Here is a 20,908-nt window from a genome sequence, read left to right as displayed (position 1 = left end):
AGTTATACTATACTTCAAAAAAGTTTTTCTGATAAAACTATGTTTTTGAATGACAGTTAAAACAAGACAAATCCGTTTTCTTGACGTTTATAATGTATCTGAGCGAGAAACAATAGTACAGTGCTAATGCTGTTGCCTAGATTTAATTATTGCGTAATCTGGCTTTTGAAATCAACTGTCACATGATCAACTTGACAAATACTTAACTCCCGAGTGAATCTCGAGAATCCCAAGTTTCCTTAACAGGGACTTTATTTGTCCAGGAAAGCGTTCCTTAATCATTTACGATTTTTTAATAAAACCCCGCGGATAAAGTATCTTTGATGTGGTTTGTGATATGTGTACCCTTTCCTTGCAGAGTCTGTTTGAACTGGAGCTGGCTGGCTGCAACGAGGTGACCGAGGCGGGGCTGTGGGCGTGTCTGACGCCCCGAATCGTGTCCCTGTCCTTGGCGGACTGCATCAACATCGCGGACGAGGCGGTGGGCGCGGTGGCCCAGCTGCTGCCCTCCCTCTACGAGTTCTCGCTGCAGGCAAGTCCGGATTGATGGGGATCCACCCCCCCTCCCCTCGAATCGAATTAATTGAATCTCCTCTCGGTCCCAACAGGCTTACCACGTCACGGACGCGGCACTCGGCTACTTCTCGCCCAAACAGAGCCACAGCCTCAGCATCCTGCGACTGCAGTCGTGCTGGGAACTAACCAACCATGGCATCGTTAATATCGGTAAGCGACACTTTGCCCCCTGCCAATTAATCAAATATCATGTGGGACGAATTGGGGGATCCAATGTATCCCACAAACTGCACGGAGAAAAATTGTGCAAGCTCAACATGACTAAGATTTTTAAATAACTACCATGAAAAAGTGGAAAATATTCAATTTATTAATAGGTTTACATGGCTTCCCTATAAAAATTTATATTTTATATTCGATATATATTATGTTTAGCTGCATTTTAGTTAAAGAAACAAAACAGGGGATTTTAAAATACTTTTTATTTTGAAGTGATCTGAATGTATAACTTTGGTTTTAAAATTGGTATAAAGAGATACATAGGTATGAGCTATTTGGTGATATTATTGAAAATGATATTAATTAAAATGATATAATTTAATATGATTTTATTTAAAATGTTTGTAAGTGTTTGTAAAAAATGGAAAAGCTTTCGTTTCGCCACACAATCAGAATGGTTGAGCGATGGCAAAAGCCATTTCCATCGGTTGTAAGGTAATGTGTAATTCAGAAATGTGGTTAACTGAGTGGGCTGCTCTTGTAATGATGTTCCTCACATCCGTGCTAATAGTGGTCCGAAAAAACTGTGCAGGATATCCTCCGGGAGTGTGCCAATGGGAGCCCGAGTTGTAAGAGAACTGCGAACATAACATGGCAAATGAAATGCCCATGTAGGCAGTGGGGATTCTATTCCTCACGGGTTTGTCCTGCTTCCGAAAACGGGTGTCTTTGGGCCCTCGTCATCAGGTCTAAACATTGCACTCAACTAATTGAAACTTTTTGTGGGACACTTTTTGTGCGATGCTGTTTCCTGGCAAACGAAGTAAGCAGCTATTTTTACATCCTTTGACGTCACATCGCAGAAGAACCCTTTTCACTCGCAAATTGGCAGGGTCCAGTCCTCAGAATTCCACTTTTTGGCCACTTTTCTGCAGCCAGCAATATGAAATACCATGCAAACAAAACATATGAATGTAAATAAGAGGTTTATTCCGAAATATTATAGTCGCGGTGAAAAGAGAAATCTAAATAAGAATGTCCCTGGAGCAGTGGTTTGAGAGGAATTTCAAACAAATACATGAAATGGTCAAACAAGCCCATAAATAAATAAGCCAAAAAAATACAATCCATACAGGATTTTGTTTGGTGTTGCGGCTAACTTTTTGGGTAACCATAATAAATGGATATATATACTTTTAAATCCCAAAAAAGTTAATATCTTTGACAGTTATAAATCCATTACGTAATTGTTAGATTAATTCTTTACAAAAGCGTTTATTTTGATTTTAAATAATTTTTATTTTAATCGCAGATAATGTTGTAAAAAAATAATGGATAACATATGTCAAAAATACCATTGAAGAATGTTTTACGAAAATAAAACAAATAAATTAAATGTTCATGAAGCTATTCGCCCTTATTAAAAGCAATGTTTGTACGTTGTATATGCCGTGAACTATTCGATTAAGCTGGTATTTTCCAAGCTCAAAGCCACTACAACTGGCGCCTTTTTCGTGGTACACATCCTCCGGATAATCTTGGCCATAAACCACTTTAATTGACGGCCACATTGCCTCGCAGCTGAGCAATTTTAAGGCGTGCTTAGGGGCTTTTTCAGGCGCCGGAACGTAAACTCATTTAATATGCGATCGACAGGGCTGGCAAACATAAATCCCAGCCACTTGAGGAGGGTTAAGGGTTGGAGGTTGGAGGTCGAGGGGCTGAGTTTTCGCTTTGCCTATGCACGCTGCTTTGACCTTTGACGACGCCCACCTGAGTCCTGAGTTCCAGGAGCTGCCACTTCAGTCTGCTTGGAGGGGGCAAGGGGGTTTGGGTTTTGGGGGAAAACTTTGCAATCAATTTCATGGCACGTCATTTTCTTTTCCAACCATTCATGTTCACCTTCCTTTTCCCTATCCTCGTCATACATTGCGCCACAAATTAAGCTGCAGGTTGCTGCAGGCGCCCAGGTAGATGGCTTCCCTGGAATGGATTTTCACCCTTTTCCACCCGCTTTTCCTTTGCATTTTCCAGCTCCTACGGCTTCAGCAGTTAACCAGCCAGATTTCTGGCTGCGGAGCTGCGCATCGAAATCGAATTATCGCAGTTCACTGATCACCGATGCGGCTGCAGTCGCAGTTTTCCTCGCAGGATGTGCTGGGTGGTCTTATGATACTGATTTGCACAGATACATCTGGAAAGATAATCCTGCTGAAGTCTGAGATTTATAGAAATACACATCAAGCCAAAAATATTGAACAAAGTAAGGTTTAAAAAGGATATTTATTCATCCGATTGAAAACGTTTTGATTTGAAATTCTGAAATCTTAAAAAGATTATACATTTAAAAAAAGCTAGAATTTGTTTCTCATATTTTTTCAATAATATTTTTCTCCTTTTTAAAAATGTATATTAAACATAAGCTCATAAAATAAATGCCAATAACTCATCATCATAAATCCCTTCTTTTCTCTTAAACTTTTAATCCGAAAAGGGCTGAAAAGTAAACAACCCAACTATGAGTTTTTCAGCTTAGGAAAATATGAATATTTATAAAATATTAAAACAGATAAACAACCGCTGTGTGGAGCATATTTTGTGCGTCTGCAAACAGCTTGATGGATGAGGGAGCCTTTAAAGCCCGAAAACCCAGTAGCAAGAGTATAAAAGCATATTACACATCCGCCCCGTACAACAAAAATTGGCTTCGATTCTCTGTCTGTCTGTGTCTGTGTCTGTGTCTGTGTCTGTGTTTGTGTTTGTGTTTGTATTTGTGTAGGGCGATGGGAGGTGGGCGTGGCTTACGATTCGAGAGGTCACAAGCAAATAGGCGCCATGTTTAATGGCGGCATTCTGTTTAAATTGCAGCCCAATCATAAACTGTTTGCCCAGCAAGCATAAACAAGTCAACAAAAAAAAGAGAATCAAATAGGTGTGAGAATATAATAAAGGCACGAATAAATTTAAGCCGGCAATTATTTATTTTACGATTTAATTTAAGTGACCGCATTTCGGAAATGCATGTTTAATTAATCGCCATTCAAAGGGCTCGAAAACCCTTAACACTCAATACTCGAAGGACCATTTAATCATTTATTTATTTCCCACTTTAATTGAAGCGCATATTTAATCTGCACATGAATGCAATTTGCCAATCAGCTTTAAAGCCAATGGGCTTTATTAAAGGTAGAAATATAATATAATTATAGGGTGGGTTCATAGATAAAATAAGAATTTAGTTTTATAATAATACAGAGTTCGATTTTCTTGGAATTTCTGTGACATTTTATGTGCTGCATTAAAATTTAGCGTTTTAATATTTTTCCTAAATAAAATAAGCATACAATTTAACAAAAAGAAACGTTTTCTTAAGTACAGAGTACGATTTTCTTGGAATTTCTATAACATTTTTAGGTGCAGCATTAAAATCCAGCTTTACTGCCTGACTGTAGCAATATGGTATCCAAAGTTTACCCCAAGTTTAAAACTCGCATTTAAAGCGCAACCTCCCTCTGTTCAGCGACTTGCAGTCTGAACCGTTGTCAGAAGTTGGCTAAGCCCGCTCACAGTTCACAGTTTTCAGCTGCCTGACGCTGAACTTTTGGCCCGGCGGTGGCTAAACTTTTAATAACAACTCCCAGTCCGTTTCCGCTGCCCGGCGGCCATGAAAACTGCCGTCACGGGGCCAAATGGCACTGCCTGTGGTGCTTATCACAACATCGAGAAGCCATTTAGCTAATTGCATTTGGCATCTAATTGAATTGGGCCAGGCTCCAGGTTCAGTTTCGGAGTGATGGCTCCACTCACGGGAGACAGCGAGGGCTCAGTCCGGCTGGCACTCGGCCAAAGCCATTTTTATGGGCCATGTCAGCACTGGGGGAAAATCATATCACTACTTTGTATGGGTCTTTAGTAGTATAGATTATTAAGGATTAAATATAATAATTCTTTTTAATTTTAACAGCTATTCTAAGTAGAATTAACAATGCATTCTAAGATAAACTAATCGTTTTCTAGGGTTATGTTTCTAAATTAAATGATTTTGAATGATCAAGCATGTATTAAAGCTTTCTGACACTGCACGATTTTTTACTCGCTGACTGGATTTATTTTGAAAAGGGTCTACAGTTTAAAATATTTTAGGAATTTATATATTAAATAATGTTAAGGTTGTCATGACTTTTTCAAATATCTCCAGTAAGTTGGTCAAAAACCAAACAAATGTCTTAGGGTTACTGGCATTATCAAGTCGATAAAGTATATGTTGAAATGTTACATTTTATGTTAAAATTAAAAAAAGACAACCGAGGATTGATTTTGATTTACTACAATGATAAAAACTCTTTTTTAATGTGAAAAGAGAAAGAATGGTGTCATTGTTTTTCCACAAAATATATTTCCTTTTGAAGTGGTTTTGAAATTGCTGGCCAGAATCGTTTTGTATACCCTTTGACAGGGCTATAAAATAAATGGGAGCTGTCCAATTTGTCATACTGACCAGTTTTTATGTACCATTTTTCTCCGTGAATGGCTTACATACTTTTTTTGGCCTGCGACTGTAGTTGCTACTTCGGGATTTGAATGCGAGGTGACACATCATTTGGCACGCAATCCGCAATCCGCCAAGCGGAACCGGAAGAGCGGCTGTTTGAGTGGCTGAATGACTGACTGACTGACTGACACATTGACAAGGCGCCCTTGCTGGCCGCGTCGTTAATTGCCGGCGAGGTCGTTCAACCGGGCGTATGCGTGATTTATGAGTTCGCACGTGAACGAGCGAACATCGCGAATGCGAATTGCGGATTGCGAATTGCGAGTGGCGAAACGTAAGCGAAACAATGAACAAGTTAATCTCCCATTAATTAACAGTGTCAACAGAAATGCCGCCTTTCATTTAGCAGATCCCCGGCGAAGAAATAATGAATTGAGGCAACTAAAATCCTCGTCGGGCGACAAATCAAATTCCACTGCACCAAGCTTTTCACTCTTTGTGAAAAGCGTCCGCAGCTGATGAATAAACCAGGGGCGTAACCAATATTGGGTGGGTAAAACTAAGGGGAAATGTCCAACAAAGTTCATTGATCGATGGGGCAATAATACAGTTCACTTATAGTAACTATTCAATACATTAAGGAAATGTATATATTATAAGTAACAACGGTAAAAGTTATCTTTAATAAACCCGTATATCAAGGCAATTTTTCATTTGTTTAGGGCTAGTCTCTATCATATCTACTCATTTATTGAAAAAAAAAAAGTTTTTAAATGTTTATTATATAACCAAATGTTTTTAAAGAAGAGTTTTTTGAAGAGTTAATCTATATTTTTTAAAGTCTTAAAAACATAATGCACTTTAAACATTTGGTTTACGTAGATGGGTTTATTTTTGTTCGATGTTTTTAAGTAAATAAGTGTTTATGTTCCTTCCCAAGACGCCCCTAGAATACTGTCATCTTGACAGTATGAACGCAAATGGATGGATGTTGGGTGGTTTGCTGGGTACCCTGCTAATGAAGTGGTTTCGGTTCGTTTCGCGCCTGAACAATTGCACTTGTCGACGCGAAAGCGACATGTCCATCAATTTAACCGCAAACTGCACTACGCCCGAGGCGGCATCCACCCCCTGATTCCTTTTAACCCTCACCAAATTTAGAGAGGATTGCCAATCTGTTTGTCTGAATGCTCGTGATGAAACTGCAGTGGGGTGCATACCATCAATCTACTAAAATATATTTGCATAAGTAATGTATTAGCTGCTAAAAAAGCTGTACTTACTTAAATAGTACACTGTTTTGTTTTTTATTTTTAAAAATATGTAAAGATATGTAAAAGTTGTAAAGACCTTACCAGAATAGGAGTAAGATTATAAAATATTGTTTTATTTCATATTTTATAATTTTTTCAAATATAATATTTAAATATCTATGTAAGGACCTTACTTAATGGAATACAATTAAAGGTAAACAAGAAAAAGTTTTAGTGTTGTGCACACCTTGTTGATTGAACTTGGCAAGCGAATCACATGAACTAGACGGGAAATTTTTTTTAAATTTTATACAAATAAGTTTTGGTCCAAATATATGCAAAAGCAATAACTAAATTCCTCATGTTTTTATAAAATTATTTTACCAACATTTATTTTAAAGTCTTAAAAGAATGTGCAAGTAAAGTTAAAGACCACCCCAATAAATACTTTGTTGGGAAAAAACCTTATGTATGTACGCTTGTGGGAATTTCTTACTTACTTGTGCTGTATTTTCTTACCCTCTTGGCTTTTGGCAGAGACAAAATTCCTGCTCGCCGGGGCATCGAATTCATCTTATTCAGCCAGCTGTCCGCCCCGGACCCAAAAATTGATAACCCTCCCCGGTTCGTAGGGGGGTGCCAGGGGCGTAGAAATTCCGTATCCCCTTCGCCCATCTAGTCCTAGTCGCGGTTGACATCCCCCCACCCCTGATGGGCGCTCATTGGGTGTCGTGTTTATTTAATTACATTTGCATTTTCAAGGCGCTCGATGTTGCTCCTGTGCCGGTGTATTGTCGTCGGGTTTTTTGCGCCCTCTCTCGCTGAGCAGTTTTTAATTAACTTTATTTTTATAAAAGCTCTTTGGGGGGCGATGGCATCGTACGTCGATCCCCCGGCACGCACGCCCCTCCTGCGATGGGTATTCGGCCAAATTGTCAATCAATTGTCAGCTGGCAGTGACCATGAACTTACCGTATGTAATTCGCACAAACTGGCGCGATTTGAAGAGTACCTGAAGTGCACTGAGTGCAGCGAGATGGAAAATGCACCCACAAGCTGGTTAAAGGGTAATTAAATGTAACTTTTCAACTTTTAAGGGTTGTGAAGAGAGATGACATTCAGTCCTTTATGAGGGTAAATTAGTCAAGTGTTTGTTAGCCACTTTTGTAAAGTTTAAAACGGCTACATCTCGATCTTCTTTTCTTCAGAACTTTAAAACTTCCAAGTCTTAGATAAAACTTTTAAAGTTTAGTGATGTTTTGGTCCCATCTTTTAGAAACTAGGCCAACCATGAATATTTTTCATTGCCCAATAAAATAACTTCTTTGCAAAACGGGCCATAAAAATAAAGTGTTATTAAGTAGTGCTCGAAAGCAATGTGCATTTCCAATTCAATGGCACTTGCTGGCAAATAAATAACTAATAAACCCGACAAAAGCAGGCCTAAATGAAATGAAATATAAAATGCACATATGTAGATTGCTAGAGCACAAAATGTCAGATAGCAGATGGAGGGCAAGGACAAAGTTGTTTGGCACTCCCCCTCTCCTAAGGCTTTCTACACAATTTTCTGCCCCTGGAATATATATAGTATATACGCACATAGCGTCAACTTGAATGAAAACAGGCAAGTTCAAAGTTGAGGGCCAGGCTACAAGGAACATAATTGCTGGCTTATGTAATGCGATTTGAGAGGCTGCCACATGCAGAAGGCTTCATCGCAAAAAGGGTTGTTGTGAAAAGGCAAAGGCAAAGTGTGTGTGGGCTGTGGAAATTCAATTTTAATTGCATTTGAAGGCAGCCGAGACAGGCACACGCACTCGGAATTACGGCGGAAATAGTTGCACGCAATGACGCACGCCGGAAATCGGGGGGAAGAGGAAGAGAGGGAGCCACCAGCTGCCAGTGCATTAAGGCCCACACGCAATATGCTCACTGGGACCATCATCGAGCTGCTGATTTTCATGTTGATGATGTTGTCAGTCTGCCGACAGCTGGGCCCCAAACAGACCACTCTATTTATGCCGGTCATTATATATGGCACCAGGCGCAGGATTAGCCCACCGCCTCCCGGAGAAAGTGACATCTGTGGGGACTTTCTGTCACTTTCACCGGACGGCGAAGAAAGTGTCAAGTGAAATTGCACACAAAAGTCGAACTAGGACGAGACAAGCTTCTTGCTAATTTGGGCACAGACAGGACGTTCTATTTTTGCTTGTGTAGAGTGGAGTGGAAATAAGTGGGGTCTAAACTTATAACTCATATTCTTACCAACTTACCAGACCTCATTTAAAAAGTATTTTGAATAAAACCTTAAATATGAAAGGATAATGAAAATTTTCGGAGGAATGCCCTAACAACCAATGTATTAAAGACCATTTTATTAATATTGTATATCAGAAAAACTAAAGAACCACCTATATTTTCACATCAGTTATTTATTCACTTGGTGATTTTTTTAAACATTTTTATATCTTTATATCTCAATTATTTATTCACTTGGTGATTTTTTTAAACCTTTTTATATCTCTACATCTAAAAATGGAGAACTTTGTTTGCTTTCCACTTCCACATTTTAATTTTATTATAAACATACTTCGTAGTATGGTAAATGGTAAAACCCCTAAAAACCGCTGTAAATATATTTTACTAAAAATTCCTTGGCAAAAAGCAACCATACACTAGTTCTCGAATAATAAAAGAGGAAAACAAAGCAAAACACAACCGCTGCGCCAATTCTCAGCAATTAAAAAGCAATCCGTAAGTCTAACTGGAGCAATGCAACTTGAAGCGGGGAGGAGTAATTGACGTCATTAAAGTTTTCCGTGAAAATGCTCAAGAAGCAGAGCGGAAAAGTGGACGAACAGACAACAGGGCACGAAACTGGGTTAACAATTTCCTTTTTTGCTGTTCAAAATGCCGGGAAAAGATGTGAGCCAAGTCACAGGGGAGGACTCCAGAGGCTTCGGCCAACTGCCAATCAAATTCGCACACACGACATGTGAAGTGCGTGGAAAATGCAGGAAAATGTGGGAAAACGCAGGAAAACTACGCGAGCAGACAGAGCACAGGTGTGTGAGGAAGGATCCAGCACACGGGGACCATTAACCGGCAATCCTGCTGAGCGTTTTAAATGCATTTTTCATAAGGCCACCCCGGTGGGAAGTTCCCATCAAGACTCTGTGTGAGGTCGATTGAGTTTTAAGAAATTACTTATTAAATTATGTAGATATATTCTCTATTGGAGGGTAACTACGGCAAGACAGGAGGTTTTGATAATTTCGTAAATTGAAAACATATTTAAAGTAATCAATTATTTCTTGAATCTTTAATATTTTATTTGCAGATTTAAAACTTTACAAAATTTGTTGTTTATTTATATCCCAAGCAAGAAGCAATTTGGTTTAACAGTTGATTTTATTTTTTAAGCTTATTTATTGAAGTTGACAATTTAGAATCGGCTCTATCAAACCCAATTAAGTTAGTTGGTTTTAACCCATTTTAACCCATTTGTTTTCCAATTTTAAACTTCTGTCCTAAACTTTTTTTTGCTTTCAAAATAAGTAACTGAAAGATGATTATTTAAACACCAAGGCACCAAGGATATCAATAAAAATAAAGAGCTCAACGAAAGCCAAACCCTATAACAGATATATAAATATACCCTCGAACACAGTAATCTCAATTACCGCTCTGACAAGCAAAACCCTTTTGAAAACACAAATCCGAAATTATTTCTGATTGAAATTGTTCGCCGTCGAAATCTGTCAGACTGCCAAAAGTATCGTAATTGTAGCTAAATCTTATTTTCGTCTTTTTCGCTGTGGCACGCTTTCAATGTTATTTTTTTTTCTTTAGCCTTTTGGCAAATTTGTATCGTATCATTTGCATAAATTAGTGCACAATTTATGGTTATAACAAGACAGAACAGATAGAAACGTATATAATAAAAACATAGCATGTGAATTTATCATCATCATAAGATGGGTGTATTCAAATTCACCAAGGCTACAGATGCCAGCTTTGATTTATGCAGGATTTAAGATGAGAGCTTGTGAAGAGTTTTATCTTACGAAGAGTAATATGTTTTGTAGGTGGATTAGGTGCTATTTTTAAATTTTAATTTCAGGTTAGAAAATCCTCTTTTGGTTTTTTTTATTAAACCACTGCCTTTGAAAACTCAACCCCAAAGGGGAGCTAATCTGCTGTTGCGCAACCTCATCGCATTTCGCGGTAGTTCATGCCGCCCACTCCTCGCATTTTCCAGGCACATTCCACCCATTTGCCACCCATTTTCCACCCACTTCCCGTTTTCCATGGCAACTGTAATGAGGGGGAGGCCTAATGAGGCCTGCACGTCTCGAACATTATTTGCCTATGCTGGGAAACTCATCCCGCGATTCGCGAACCCCGACCCGCGACCCCTGACCCCAAGGCGACCTCTCCCTGCTCATTTACGCATTCATTGTTTGGCCTCAAAGTTTGCCGGTAATTGACAGGCCACTTAAACCCTAAAGCGGTTAAGCCACAGTTCAGTTCCCCACAGGCCAGGAAATTGGGTAAGATTTACTTTATCACAGCAGCTTTGGAAAATCCTCAGCTCGGAAAAATTTAAAGTAGACATTTTCCAACTTATAGTTAACTGGTTTCTGGTGTTAATAAAAGTAACTTCCCTTCTGCCTTATAATATTTTAAGTTTAAAAGTCAAGCTTTGAAATAATATTCGCGAAACTTTGACGAACTTAAGTGGTTTGGGAAATTTGAAAAGTGCTCATTTAGGAAGAACTTTAACTAGACATTTTCTATCTCATAACTTAGCTATTCCTGAAGTTGTTTTTTTTTCTGTAAGATTAAGTGTTATTCATTTTTTTTGTTCAACACAGTTAAGTTAAAACATCCACGAAGAGTATTCGTTTACTCAAACATTATGGTGTTGTTTCATGATTATCAAAGCATTCCAAGAATTGTTCGTTAATCTTCTTTAGCTTTATAGAAGAATGAAAGATTTTCAGGAATTCTACAATAATTTCAAGACCTTACTTATGCCTGAAATAATTTTAAATCAACAATTCCAAATGTTACAAAGTGTTTATTGACGTGGAAATCAGATTCAAGGCAAAGTCACCAAACAAAGAAGTATTTATTGTTAACTTTCTGCGACTGCAGTGCCTTTGATGGCATTTGATTCGTCAAGAAACCATTTCGAATATTAAATTTACAAAGAAATTTACACTGAAAAGCGTCTTGTAGATTCAGCAGCAGCAGATTAAGCTGAAATGCTTTCATCCCACTGCCTCTGCTGCCTTATTTAATATACTCGTAAAAGTTTTGTTGCCACAGTGAAATTTCATGGCATTTTCCCGCAACTCGGCGCCCTGCCCCACTTCTGAGTAATTGGCATAATGACTGCCATCGTCGTCCACTGCCACTGGCAGCCAACTGAACTCAAACTTTAAGCAGCTTTCTTGGAGCTTGCTCCAATGGTTTCAATTTTCTTGGCCAAAGTATGAAAATCGGCTTAAATTATTGATTTAAGTTTGACTGGCATCGGCCTAAAATGATTATAATTAATTGCTTCACACCTCCAGTTTTAATTTTTGACACAACATCGATGATCAAATAAATTAAAATTTAATTAATTAAGTTCCAATTGTCGTGCTTAAGTTTTAAATTCAAAACAAACCCACATTTAATTTATATTACACACGTTAAATTGTAAAAATTAATTTTAAAATATTTGAGTCATGGTACAAAATATTTACTTTTAGCATTTTTTAATTGAATGAATACGAGTTTTATATTAAATTCCGATTTGAAGATCCCCAAAAACTTAAGATTTTCAACTTAATATAAACATCAATGCGAAAATGCTTAAATTGTCTATGATTTTTGGTATCATTGCTTAAACCAACATTTTTAGTTAAGGGCAAGATACTCGGAACAAGATCCTTACATGAGTAACTCAGAATTATTTCATCAGTACGTATGCGCAATATTCGCATCACTCATACGCACCGTAGCTCAATTAAGTGTTGGCTGAATGGGAAAACTTCGAGCAAATGCCATTTCCCCCATTGAGTCTAAACGAGGCAATTTGAAAAACCGGCAATCATCGAATGAATGTCATAAACAACTGCTAACCGTTATGTGAGCACATGTTTATGTGAAATAACCCGAAAAATCAATACAAATCGTTGGCAAAAGGAGCAGAATGAAAGCCCTGACAAGAGCCCTGAGCTGCCAATAAGCATGAAATTGTGAGTTGTCCCTATTGAAAAACTGGAACTGGCAGGAAACCAACAAAAAAGTTTTCAGAGAGAATATAAAATATATACGATTTGGCCCTTCAAACGAAAGCTTATGGTCGGAAACTTTTTGTTAATGAGCAAATCAAATTCCAACCGTCAACGAGAACAGTCCAAATATTTTCGATGTGTGAAAAATGGGAAAAGTGGAGCTCTGAACTGGGAAAAACAGAAACTGAGGCTGAATGCCAAACGAGCCTCGCATAAACGTCGCTAGTTGTTATGGGAAATGTAAATGTATCTCATGGATACACAAGTTACAAGTTGTTTGCCTGACATGTTTGTGTTCCCCTTCCCTTTCCCCTGCCCATGTCCTTCCCCTTCCCCTGCCCATGTCCTTCTATTGACACTTGTCTCTGTCTCAACGAGTGCGTGTGCTTTGGGAATATAAAGCAACGATTTGGGACACTATTTTTGATGCGCTGTCTTGTCAAGCGCGAATTCCCATTTCCATATCAAGCAGCCAGGTGGACTTTTCCCTGCCCTCATCACCTCTCCGGACTCGTAATCCGGCGGAAACTCCCCGAAAATGAACCCAATTTATTCATAGACCCAATGAATCATTTCCAACTTTGGCGGCTAGAAATTTGCTTTTTCCTATCCATCGCGCAGCCCAAAATAAATGGAAAGTCAATAATGAGATGGATCTGAAAAATACAGTTGCCATATTTAAGGAAGAGGAAAGAGGCTTATTAAATCTAAGGTTTACATGTGGTTTACAATCAGTGAGGACTAATGTCCGACGACCTATTATATAATCTACAACTCTCTCTTGAACTCGTCAGGGTAAACATTTCAAGATTAAGTTATATTCACCAGCTTGGCATTCAATTTCCTTATCAATAAAGTGCAGTATGTAAATAGCACATAGACAATCTTAAAGGAAGGCTACTGTTTTGATACTTTATACACTATAAAGAATTGTTTTTTTGTAGTTTTCCTCAAAAAACAAAAAATATTAGAGTAGAACTTGTCTGCATTCCTTTTAAATATCTGAAGAGATATGGCTAAAAAAATATCCACAAACCTTCACAATTCTGTTAATATTCACTTTAAACTGACACTTTGTTTTAATTTGATGCAACACTCTTTAACATTATTCAAAAGTTGATAGGATACATTTATTTTGAAAGGATCAAGGATAAATTGGAATATATTTAATGTTCTCTTCACTTTTCTGTGCACACAAAACTGCATAGTTTTTTCACTGGTTCCAAGATTTTGCTGCTCTTTGCTGCAATTTCAGGATTTGTGATCGCAAAAACGAGTAATCCTGAAAAGCGGCTTTTAGAGGCCGAACAATTACCCGTTAGTGTCGGTCACAAAACGAAACTGCAACACAGGATCTGGATTTGGAAGTGATTCGAAATAGATTTCGGATCGGGACTCGAATCGAGAACCACGAGATGGATGCGCGTCGATGGAGCGCTGATAACGAAATGAATTTCAGCGGTGATTGCAGGCGCGATAAATAAGCGCCGGTTCCTCTGGGGGAGATGCGATCCGGTCGATCTGGGCGATCTGAGGGGCTTCTAACGCTAATGCCCATGCTCTGAATTCGCTCCGGGTGTAATTCAATCGATGTCACTCTGGCTGCGATCATTATCGATCACCGACACCCCGTCTCTCCGCCCTCTTTATTATTCCTATCGCATTGTGGTCTGTCTGTGTCGCCGGCGGCTCTTAATCACAGTTTCCATCACGACTTAGTGCATCGTAACTGTATCTACGTCTGTGCTTGGTAAAGTACACATATGTACAGTGGGGTCCCTCTATATTGGCAATAATACATACAGAGCCCTTCCCGATTTGATGGCGATATAACGAGTAAAAATAATCATGTTCTCGTATTCGTGATGACGATGCCAAATACTTTTTGCCTTTTCTTCTAAAGAATTCGCGGTCTAGGTATAATGCATTAAACAGTAAAAGCTATGAAAAAATTCAGTGTGGAGAATGTTTGTCCCCTTGTCCTGAAGATTCGCGGTTTCATTGTTATAAAAACTTAAGAATGAGTTTGAATGGTTAAATATAGTTTCACTTGGTTAAAATTATATTTTATCGTGATACATATTAATTTCGATTTTTCTGAAGATTCTATACAAATTTAAGATTAAATTAACATATTTTCAATAAGAAAATATTTACAAAGACCTTTTTTTAGTTTAGAGTACCATCCTTGAAAACTATACTTATTACTTGAATAATTTATTATAATAAATTAGCTTTTTAAAACGACTTGTTGCCCAGATGTCCGTCATACTGAAGCTATACTGTCTGCACTAGATGTTTGTGTGCACAGAGGCGCCTTTGTCGTTGGATGTTTTTGCGGTTTTTAGCTTTTGGGGCGTCGCCGTTGCCATTGTGGATTGTACTGCATCCACATCCACCGCTCGATAGATACAATTACAGTTAGCTCCTTGAGGAGCTGCGTCGCCTGGCAACTTGGCCAAGTTGGTCGTCAGCGTTACGGTTATTGTCACTGCTGTGGCTTCTCGGCACAGCGCCCCCTCAATTACGACTGAATATGCATTAGCCATGGATTTGCGATTCCTTAGCCAATAGAGATCCAGATGAAAAGGGGATTCCACGAATGTTGCAATTTCTTAAATGGACGAGGATGCGGAAGGGGCGAAGTATACTTACTTCAAATCAGATAGCCTATCAGCACATTCCAATTGATTTGGGCAATTGAAGTAGCATTTTTCTTAACTTGAACATTCTACAGCTTCTCTTTGACAGTAAAGTCTTTTATCTAAAGAGTTATTCAAAGTATCTTTAAGCGAACAAAGCTAGGAACACTTATTTCAAGTATACTTAATTATTCTGTATAACTATGTTTTAAAAATAAGCAGACTTAAATATTTAATAATCTCTGTGCAAGCATTAAATTCTACAATTGAAAGCTACTTTTTCCAAAGCTGATTTTCCATTTATAAACCTTTATGCCCTCAGTCCTTTTATAAACTCCCCAAAACTCTACTAATAAAATTCTTTATATATATACACTGCATAAAAGCTTCGTTTCAGTTTAGTTAGTCAATAGAAAAGTCGAGTAGAGCACGCTGGTTGTGTTAATTTTTCATAGGCCCCATTCAGAAGGCTGTTTGCCTTAGTTTTCCCTTTGGTTCAGAAGCTATGTAGTATCGCGGTTATCTTCGTGTGGATTCGCTCGTTGGCGCATTTTTTGTAATTCAAATCGCTTTTCGTATGCCTTGTGGTTTTTTGGTCAGAAGCCAAACAAGAGGAGCGCTCTACTGCTCCTAGCAAGTATCTAAGTTTCTGAGTATCTGGCGGTTACAAAGTGGGCCACATAGCCACCCACACTAGCAAGCATATGTGAGTGCACTGCCCAAAAAAAAGTCAAATAATAAAATTATTAAAACATATATAATTGTTAAATTTGTCACTCAGGTCTAAAACATAAAAACTTCATTTTAAAAGTTATTTAAATGGAAATAAATAGGGAGTAGTGTTACAAACAGTATGTATGTTTTGAGTTAAGAGTTTATAATATTTTTAAAATAGACTATGAATTTATGCTATTAATATTATCCGCATTTCATTTTTATATATTTCATGATTAATTTAATATAATTATACTGTTACCTTAATTTTAGATATTTTCCGATTAGTTTAGTGGTTTTCTTGAGTGAGTCTGAGGTGAATATAGAGTGACTCTAAGTGAATACAAAGCGGCTTAGTCGACCGGACCCTGCATTTTTCGACTTCTTTCAACTCTGGGAAGGGGATGAAGTGTTTGGGGGATGGGGATGGAAATGGGATGGGTTGGAATGGGAGTTTCCCGCAAACATACATTCGCATTATATTGCCTTGGAGTTTGTTTTCTTTGGGCGCTTTATCTCTGTTTATGCAGCCGCCGCACGTGTCCTCTTCTTTTGGGCCGCCGACTCACCCACCTTTCCCTTCTGACCAAGGGAATATGCCTAATTCCCATTAGCAAAGTCTAAGCGGCTTACGAACGGTAATTGCAGTCGTGCACTACCGTTACACATTATAAGTTATCCATTATCCCTTATCGGGTATTTATAATCAGCAGAAGCCGTCAACTCTTTGACTTTCTGAGAAAACATTTTGATTGATGCCATCAACAAAATCAAATTTGATTCATTGTTTGCGGTTTGTCCTACAAGCGATTATTAATAGGGAACATGGATCTAAACATTTACTAGACAAGTTAAGTATGTTTATATCCTGTCGTCAAAAAATAGTTAACTTGAATGCTAAATATATTATTTTCATGGCAACTGAAACTTTGTTGAAATACATAAATATATAATAAAGTAATAATTATATTTAAAATACACTTTTGATTATTTTAAAGATGTTTCAATCGTTTCAAATAATCTAAAATGGCTTTAATGAGGTGTAGCTCTTAGATCGAAGTTTTAAAATGGAATATTTATGAAAGTTGGGGGCGGGGAACCATCTTAATTTTAAAGAAAACCTTTCCCATTATTCTTCTTCCCTAATACACCCCACATGCTCCAAACTCAAAAGCTTAGCCAACAAAGCTGGGTTAGTGCCTTTATCCACAGAAAGGACAAATAATCCCTGATTCGCAAGGAGAGTTGAGCAAAGGAAAAGCAGGACAAACATGCCAGAAAATGACACTGCAAAATGTGGAACAGAGCAAAGTAAAGTCGACATAAATGGAACGAGCCGAGAAACTGGCTCGGTTTAAGTAGAACATCAGTTGAGGCTGTGGGCTTTAAATAGCCAGGCTTGTAATTAGATACATAACACATTAGTCTATCTCAAGACTGAATAGAGATTAGCGGCAAATCTGGAGCAAGTCAGCTTTATGTAAATGGGTTCTGGGTGCCACATCTTATGAATAACCACAAAACCTAATTACCACTCGTATTGCATTGTGCGTCTTTCAAACTCACATTTGGCTGAATGCCTAGAGTATTTTATGTCAAAAGCAATTTGTATTTAGAAACTCGTTTAATTATGTCAATTAGATCCGTCTAATGGTCTGCCAATTACCGTGATGGTCATACAATAAAAGCTTTTAAAAGATTCCAATTCTCAATGATGTTTCTTGGTTTTAATTTTTGTGTTGCTGAAAATAGGTATAAGTTGAATATCATTAGTAATTATTGCTTTTAAATCGGTAAACATTTAGTATTCGATATAAAACATCTTTCATAAAAGAACTTGGGGAAATATGTATGACTTTAGTTGACCCAGTAGTTCATTTTCAACTTTACGGGCTGAAACTTATGTGAAACTTGTATCCTTAAATGTAGACTTAAACGGGGGCAACTTACGGTACCAATGGGCAGGCATTAGCTGCCAAACATACTTATATTCCGACTCCAGGGGAGTCGTTTCCTGGGACGTGCTCCCTGCGAAGTGGAGCATCTGCAGCGGGCTACGTGAGGCGAATGCTTCGCTGCCGGGCCGTTAGTTCCTCCTCCAGTCCCAGCTGATACCCAAAACTAATGCCAAACTCCGCCCTCCTCCTCCAATTGCAGTGCACTCCCTGCCGCATCTCACGGTGCTGAGCCTCTCCGGCTGCAGCAAACTGACGGACGACGGAGTGGAGCTGATTGCCGAGAACCTGCAGAAGCTGCGCGCCCTGGACCTGTCCTGGTGTCCCCGCATTACGGACGCCTCGCTCGAGTATATCGCCTGTGATCTGAACCAGCTGGAGGAGCTGACCCTGGATAGGTGAGTGCGATTACCCGGGGAACAGGGTGGGGCGCCCACCTGGCCCTACCCATTCCGTAATTATTCATGAGTAAAATTCAATTTCCGTCGCCGAGTAGCTGAACCTCATCTCCGGTGGCAACCATTAGTCGTGGCACACTGCAGCAAGGTCCACTTAACGAAAGTTCTTAAACTAGTCCTTTAAAATTTACAAAAAACCATGAAAAGTAAACATATTTTTTTCGAAAAGGGGATATATAAAAAAGATCAAAAGGAAAAACTAAGGAATATATCGTTAAAGATGTCTAAAAGCAATACACTTATCATTTTAATACTATTTTTGTTTGTATCAAACTCTATCATAAAACATAACATAATGCAAACTCTTAAACATTTTAAATACACTTGTTTTAAAATTGGTTGACTTTTTATAAGTCTTGTAATATATTTCGGTATATGGATACTTACAATCAATAAAATGCGTGCAATTCCTTTTTATTATACATTTATGTACGAAGGCATTTTTCCAGTGCATGGCTGTCTTCCCATTTTGCAACTCTCACAACAATCTGATTGTACTCAGTTTCAAAAATGTCTTCTATAAATATTGCTGGGCAACCTTCTCGCACACATGTGAATACATCCAGCTCAGTGCCACATACATATATAGAATATATATTCCCGGATAATTGCCATGAAATCCTTGGCTTCATCATGCAATCATATAAATACATATATGGCAATCGTTCGGGCTTAAATGTGAATCAATAAATATGTGGTTGAGATAGTTCCTGTTGAAAAGGGTACAGTAATATATTAGAAAGTAAGTATACTTAACTCGGTACAAATCATATTGCAAAAATATTTGAAAATCGTATCCAAGTTACCAACATACTTTACAACTTCTAAGTATTTTTATGGAGTATATACTTGCTTATACTGCTTATACAGGAAAATCGAACTGATTTGTTGTATCCGTATAATAGCTGGAACTTCTTTTTTATCTTTCAGATGCGTGCACATAACGGACATTGGCGTGGGCTACATCTCCACGATGCTGTCGCTGACCGCCCTCTTCCTGCGCTGGTGCTCCCAGGTGCGCGACTTCGGTCTGCAGCACCTGTGCTCGATGCGGAACCTGCAGGTGCTGTCCCTGGCCGGATGCCCGCTGCTGACCTCGTCGGGTCTGTCCAGCCTGATCCAGTTGAGGCACCTGCAGGAGCTGGAACTGACCAACTGCCCGGGGGCGTCGCACGAGCTGTTCGACTACCTGAAGGAGCACCTGCCCCGCTGCCTGATCATAGAATAATCGATGGGTGGACATGGATGGAGCTCACGGAGCACTGATTTTCGGTTCGGTTTGGATTCGGTGCGGTGCGGCGAAACTTTCGAGTATGCTAATTTGGTACACTTAACCTCCAGTCAGCAAGTTCCTCGCGTGCTATGTGACTTTAACTTTCCGTCAACACTGTACTCTATCCCTTATAGTTTTAGACTTTTTATGATTTCTGCTGTGATTTGATACGGAACTTAGTTAAGTTGATCTGTTTAAGACGATGATGTACCACAAAAGACCCGAAGATGATATTTATTTACATGCAATACAATATGTCTAATATACATAAAAATATATTTATATTTATAAATATACATTATTTATATTATTGTAGTTTTTAACGAACGTTTTATTTACTACTCTCGCTGTAACTAAACTTACAGTCTACGTGTAAATTACTGAAAAAGAAACCAACTCAAAAAATTCAAACAAAACATTGCGCCCAAAAGACGAACAAACAGCAACAAATAGAAATTACAAATTACAAAATACAAAGTGAATCAAAATATGCAATTAACTTACATTAGTTCAAAGAAGCAAAAGAACAAAAGATGAAAATACGAAAATATTTACGAGTATAGCAAAAACGTGCAAAAGTTGCCGGCAGCTTTAGATTGAAATTGCAATTGAAATTTACAAATCCTAGACTTTTGCAGCCCCTGACCAGTGAACCTTACTTCGATTGTACCATATGACTAATCTGTAATTATCTTACGGCTACTGAAAGTATTTTAAGCAAGGAATCGGTGACAGATGTGCACGCTACCAATGAAGTCAATATTTAACACAATGTTTAGCAAATTGTTGTCAGGTTGCGAATCGCAACTGCGAACCATAAACAATCGACTTCTGGCCGTCAAAGATACTCTATATATCTAGCTTACGTTATAGAGCTGCTCTCCTCATTAAGTAAAGCCCTCACTCAAACCTAATGTAAATGCTTTGTTTTTAAATCCAATGTGAGAGTTTCATCGTGAACATTAAGCAAATGGAGATTGGAAACTGCAGTCTTAAACCAACAAGAACACAACTCTACAAGTACATGATAAAATAAATAAATGGTAAAATGAACTCAATTGTGTTTCAATCAAATTGAACAGATAGTAGA

At 38.3% G+C, this 20,908-nt stretch overlaps 1 protein-coding gene across 1 annotated transcript in view; it reads left to right on the top strand.

The window, feature by feature from the left end:
• Nucleotides 1-20,871, top strand: part of LOC108014484 (F-box/LRR-repeat protein 16) — a 36,126-nt gene extending 15,255 nt beyond the window's left edge. Inside the window, exons 3-6 of the mRNA XM_036815124.3 lie at nucleotides 359-532; nucleotides 609-726; nucleotides 18,290-18,485; nucleotides 19,476-20,871. Of these exons, the coding sequence (XP_036671019.3) occupies nucleotides 359-532; nucleotides 609-726; nucleotides 18,290-18,485; nucleotides 19,476-19,773 (786 nt within the window). The 3' untranslated portion in view covers nucleotides 19,774-20,871. The remainder of the gene's footprint in view (nucleotides 1-358; nucleotides 533-608; nucleotides 727-18,289; nucleotides 18,486-19,475) is intronic.
• Nucleotides 20,872-20,908: the final 37 nt, after the last annotated feature.

Source organism: Drosophila suzukii, chromosome 3, assembly GCF_043229965.1.
Source record: "Drosophila suzukii chromosome 3, CBGP_Dsuzu_IsoJpt1.0, whole genome shotgun sequence".
Taxonomy (NCBI): Eukaryota; Metazoa; Arthropoda; class Insecta; order Diptera; family Drosophilidae; genus Drosophila; species Drosophila suzukii.
This window is presented reverse-complemented; position numbering and strand designations above follow the sequence as displayed.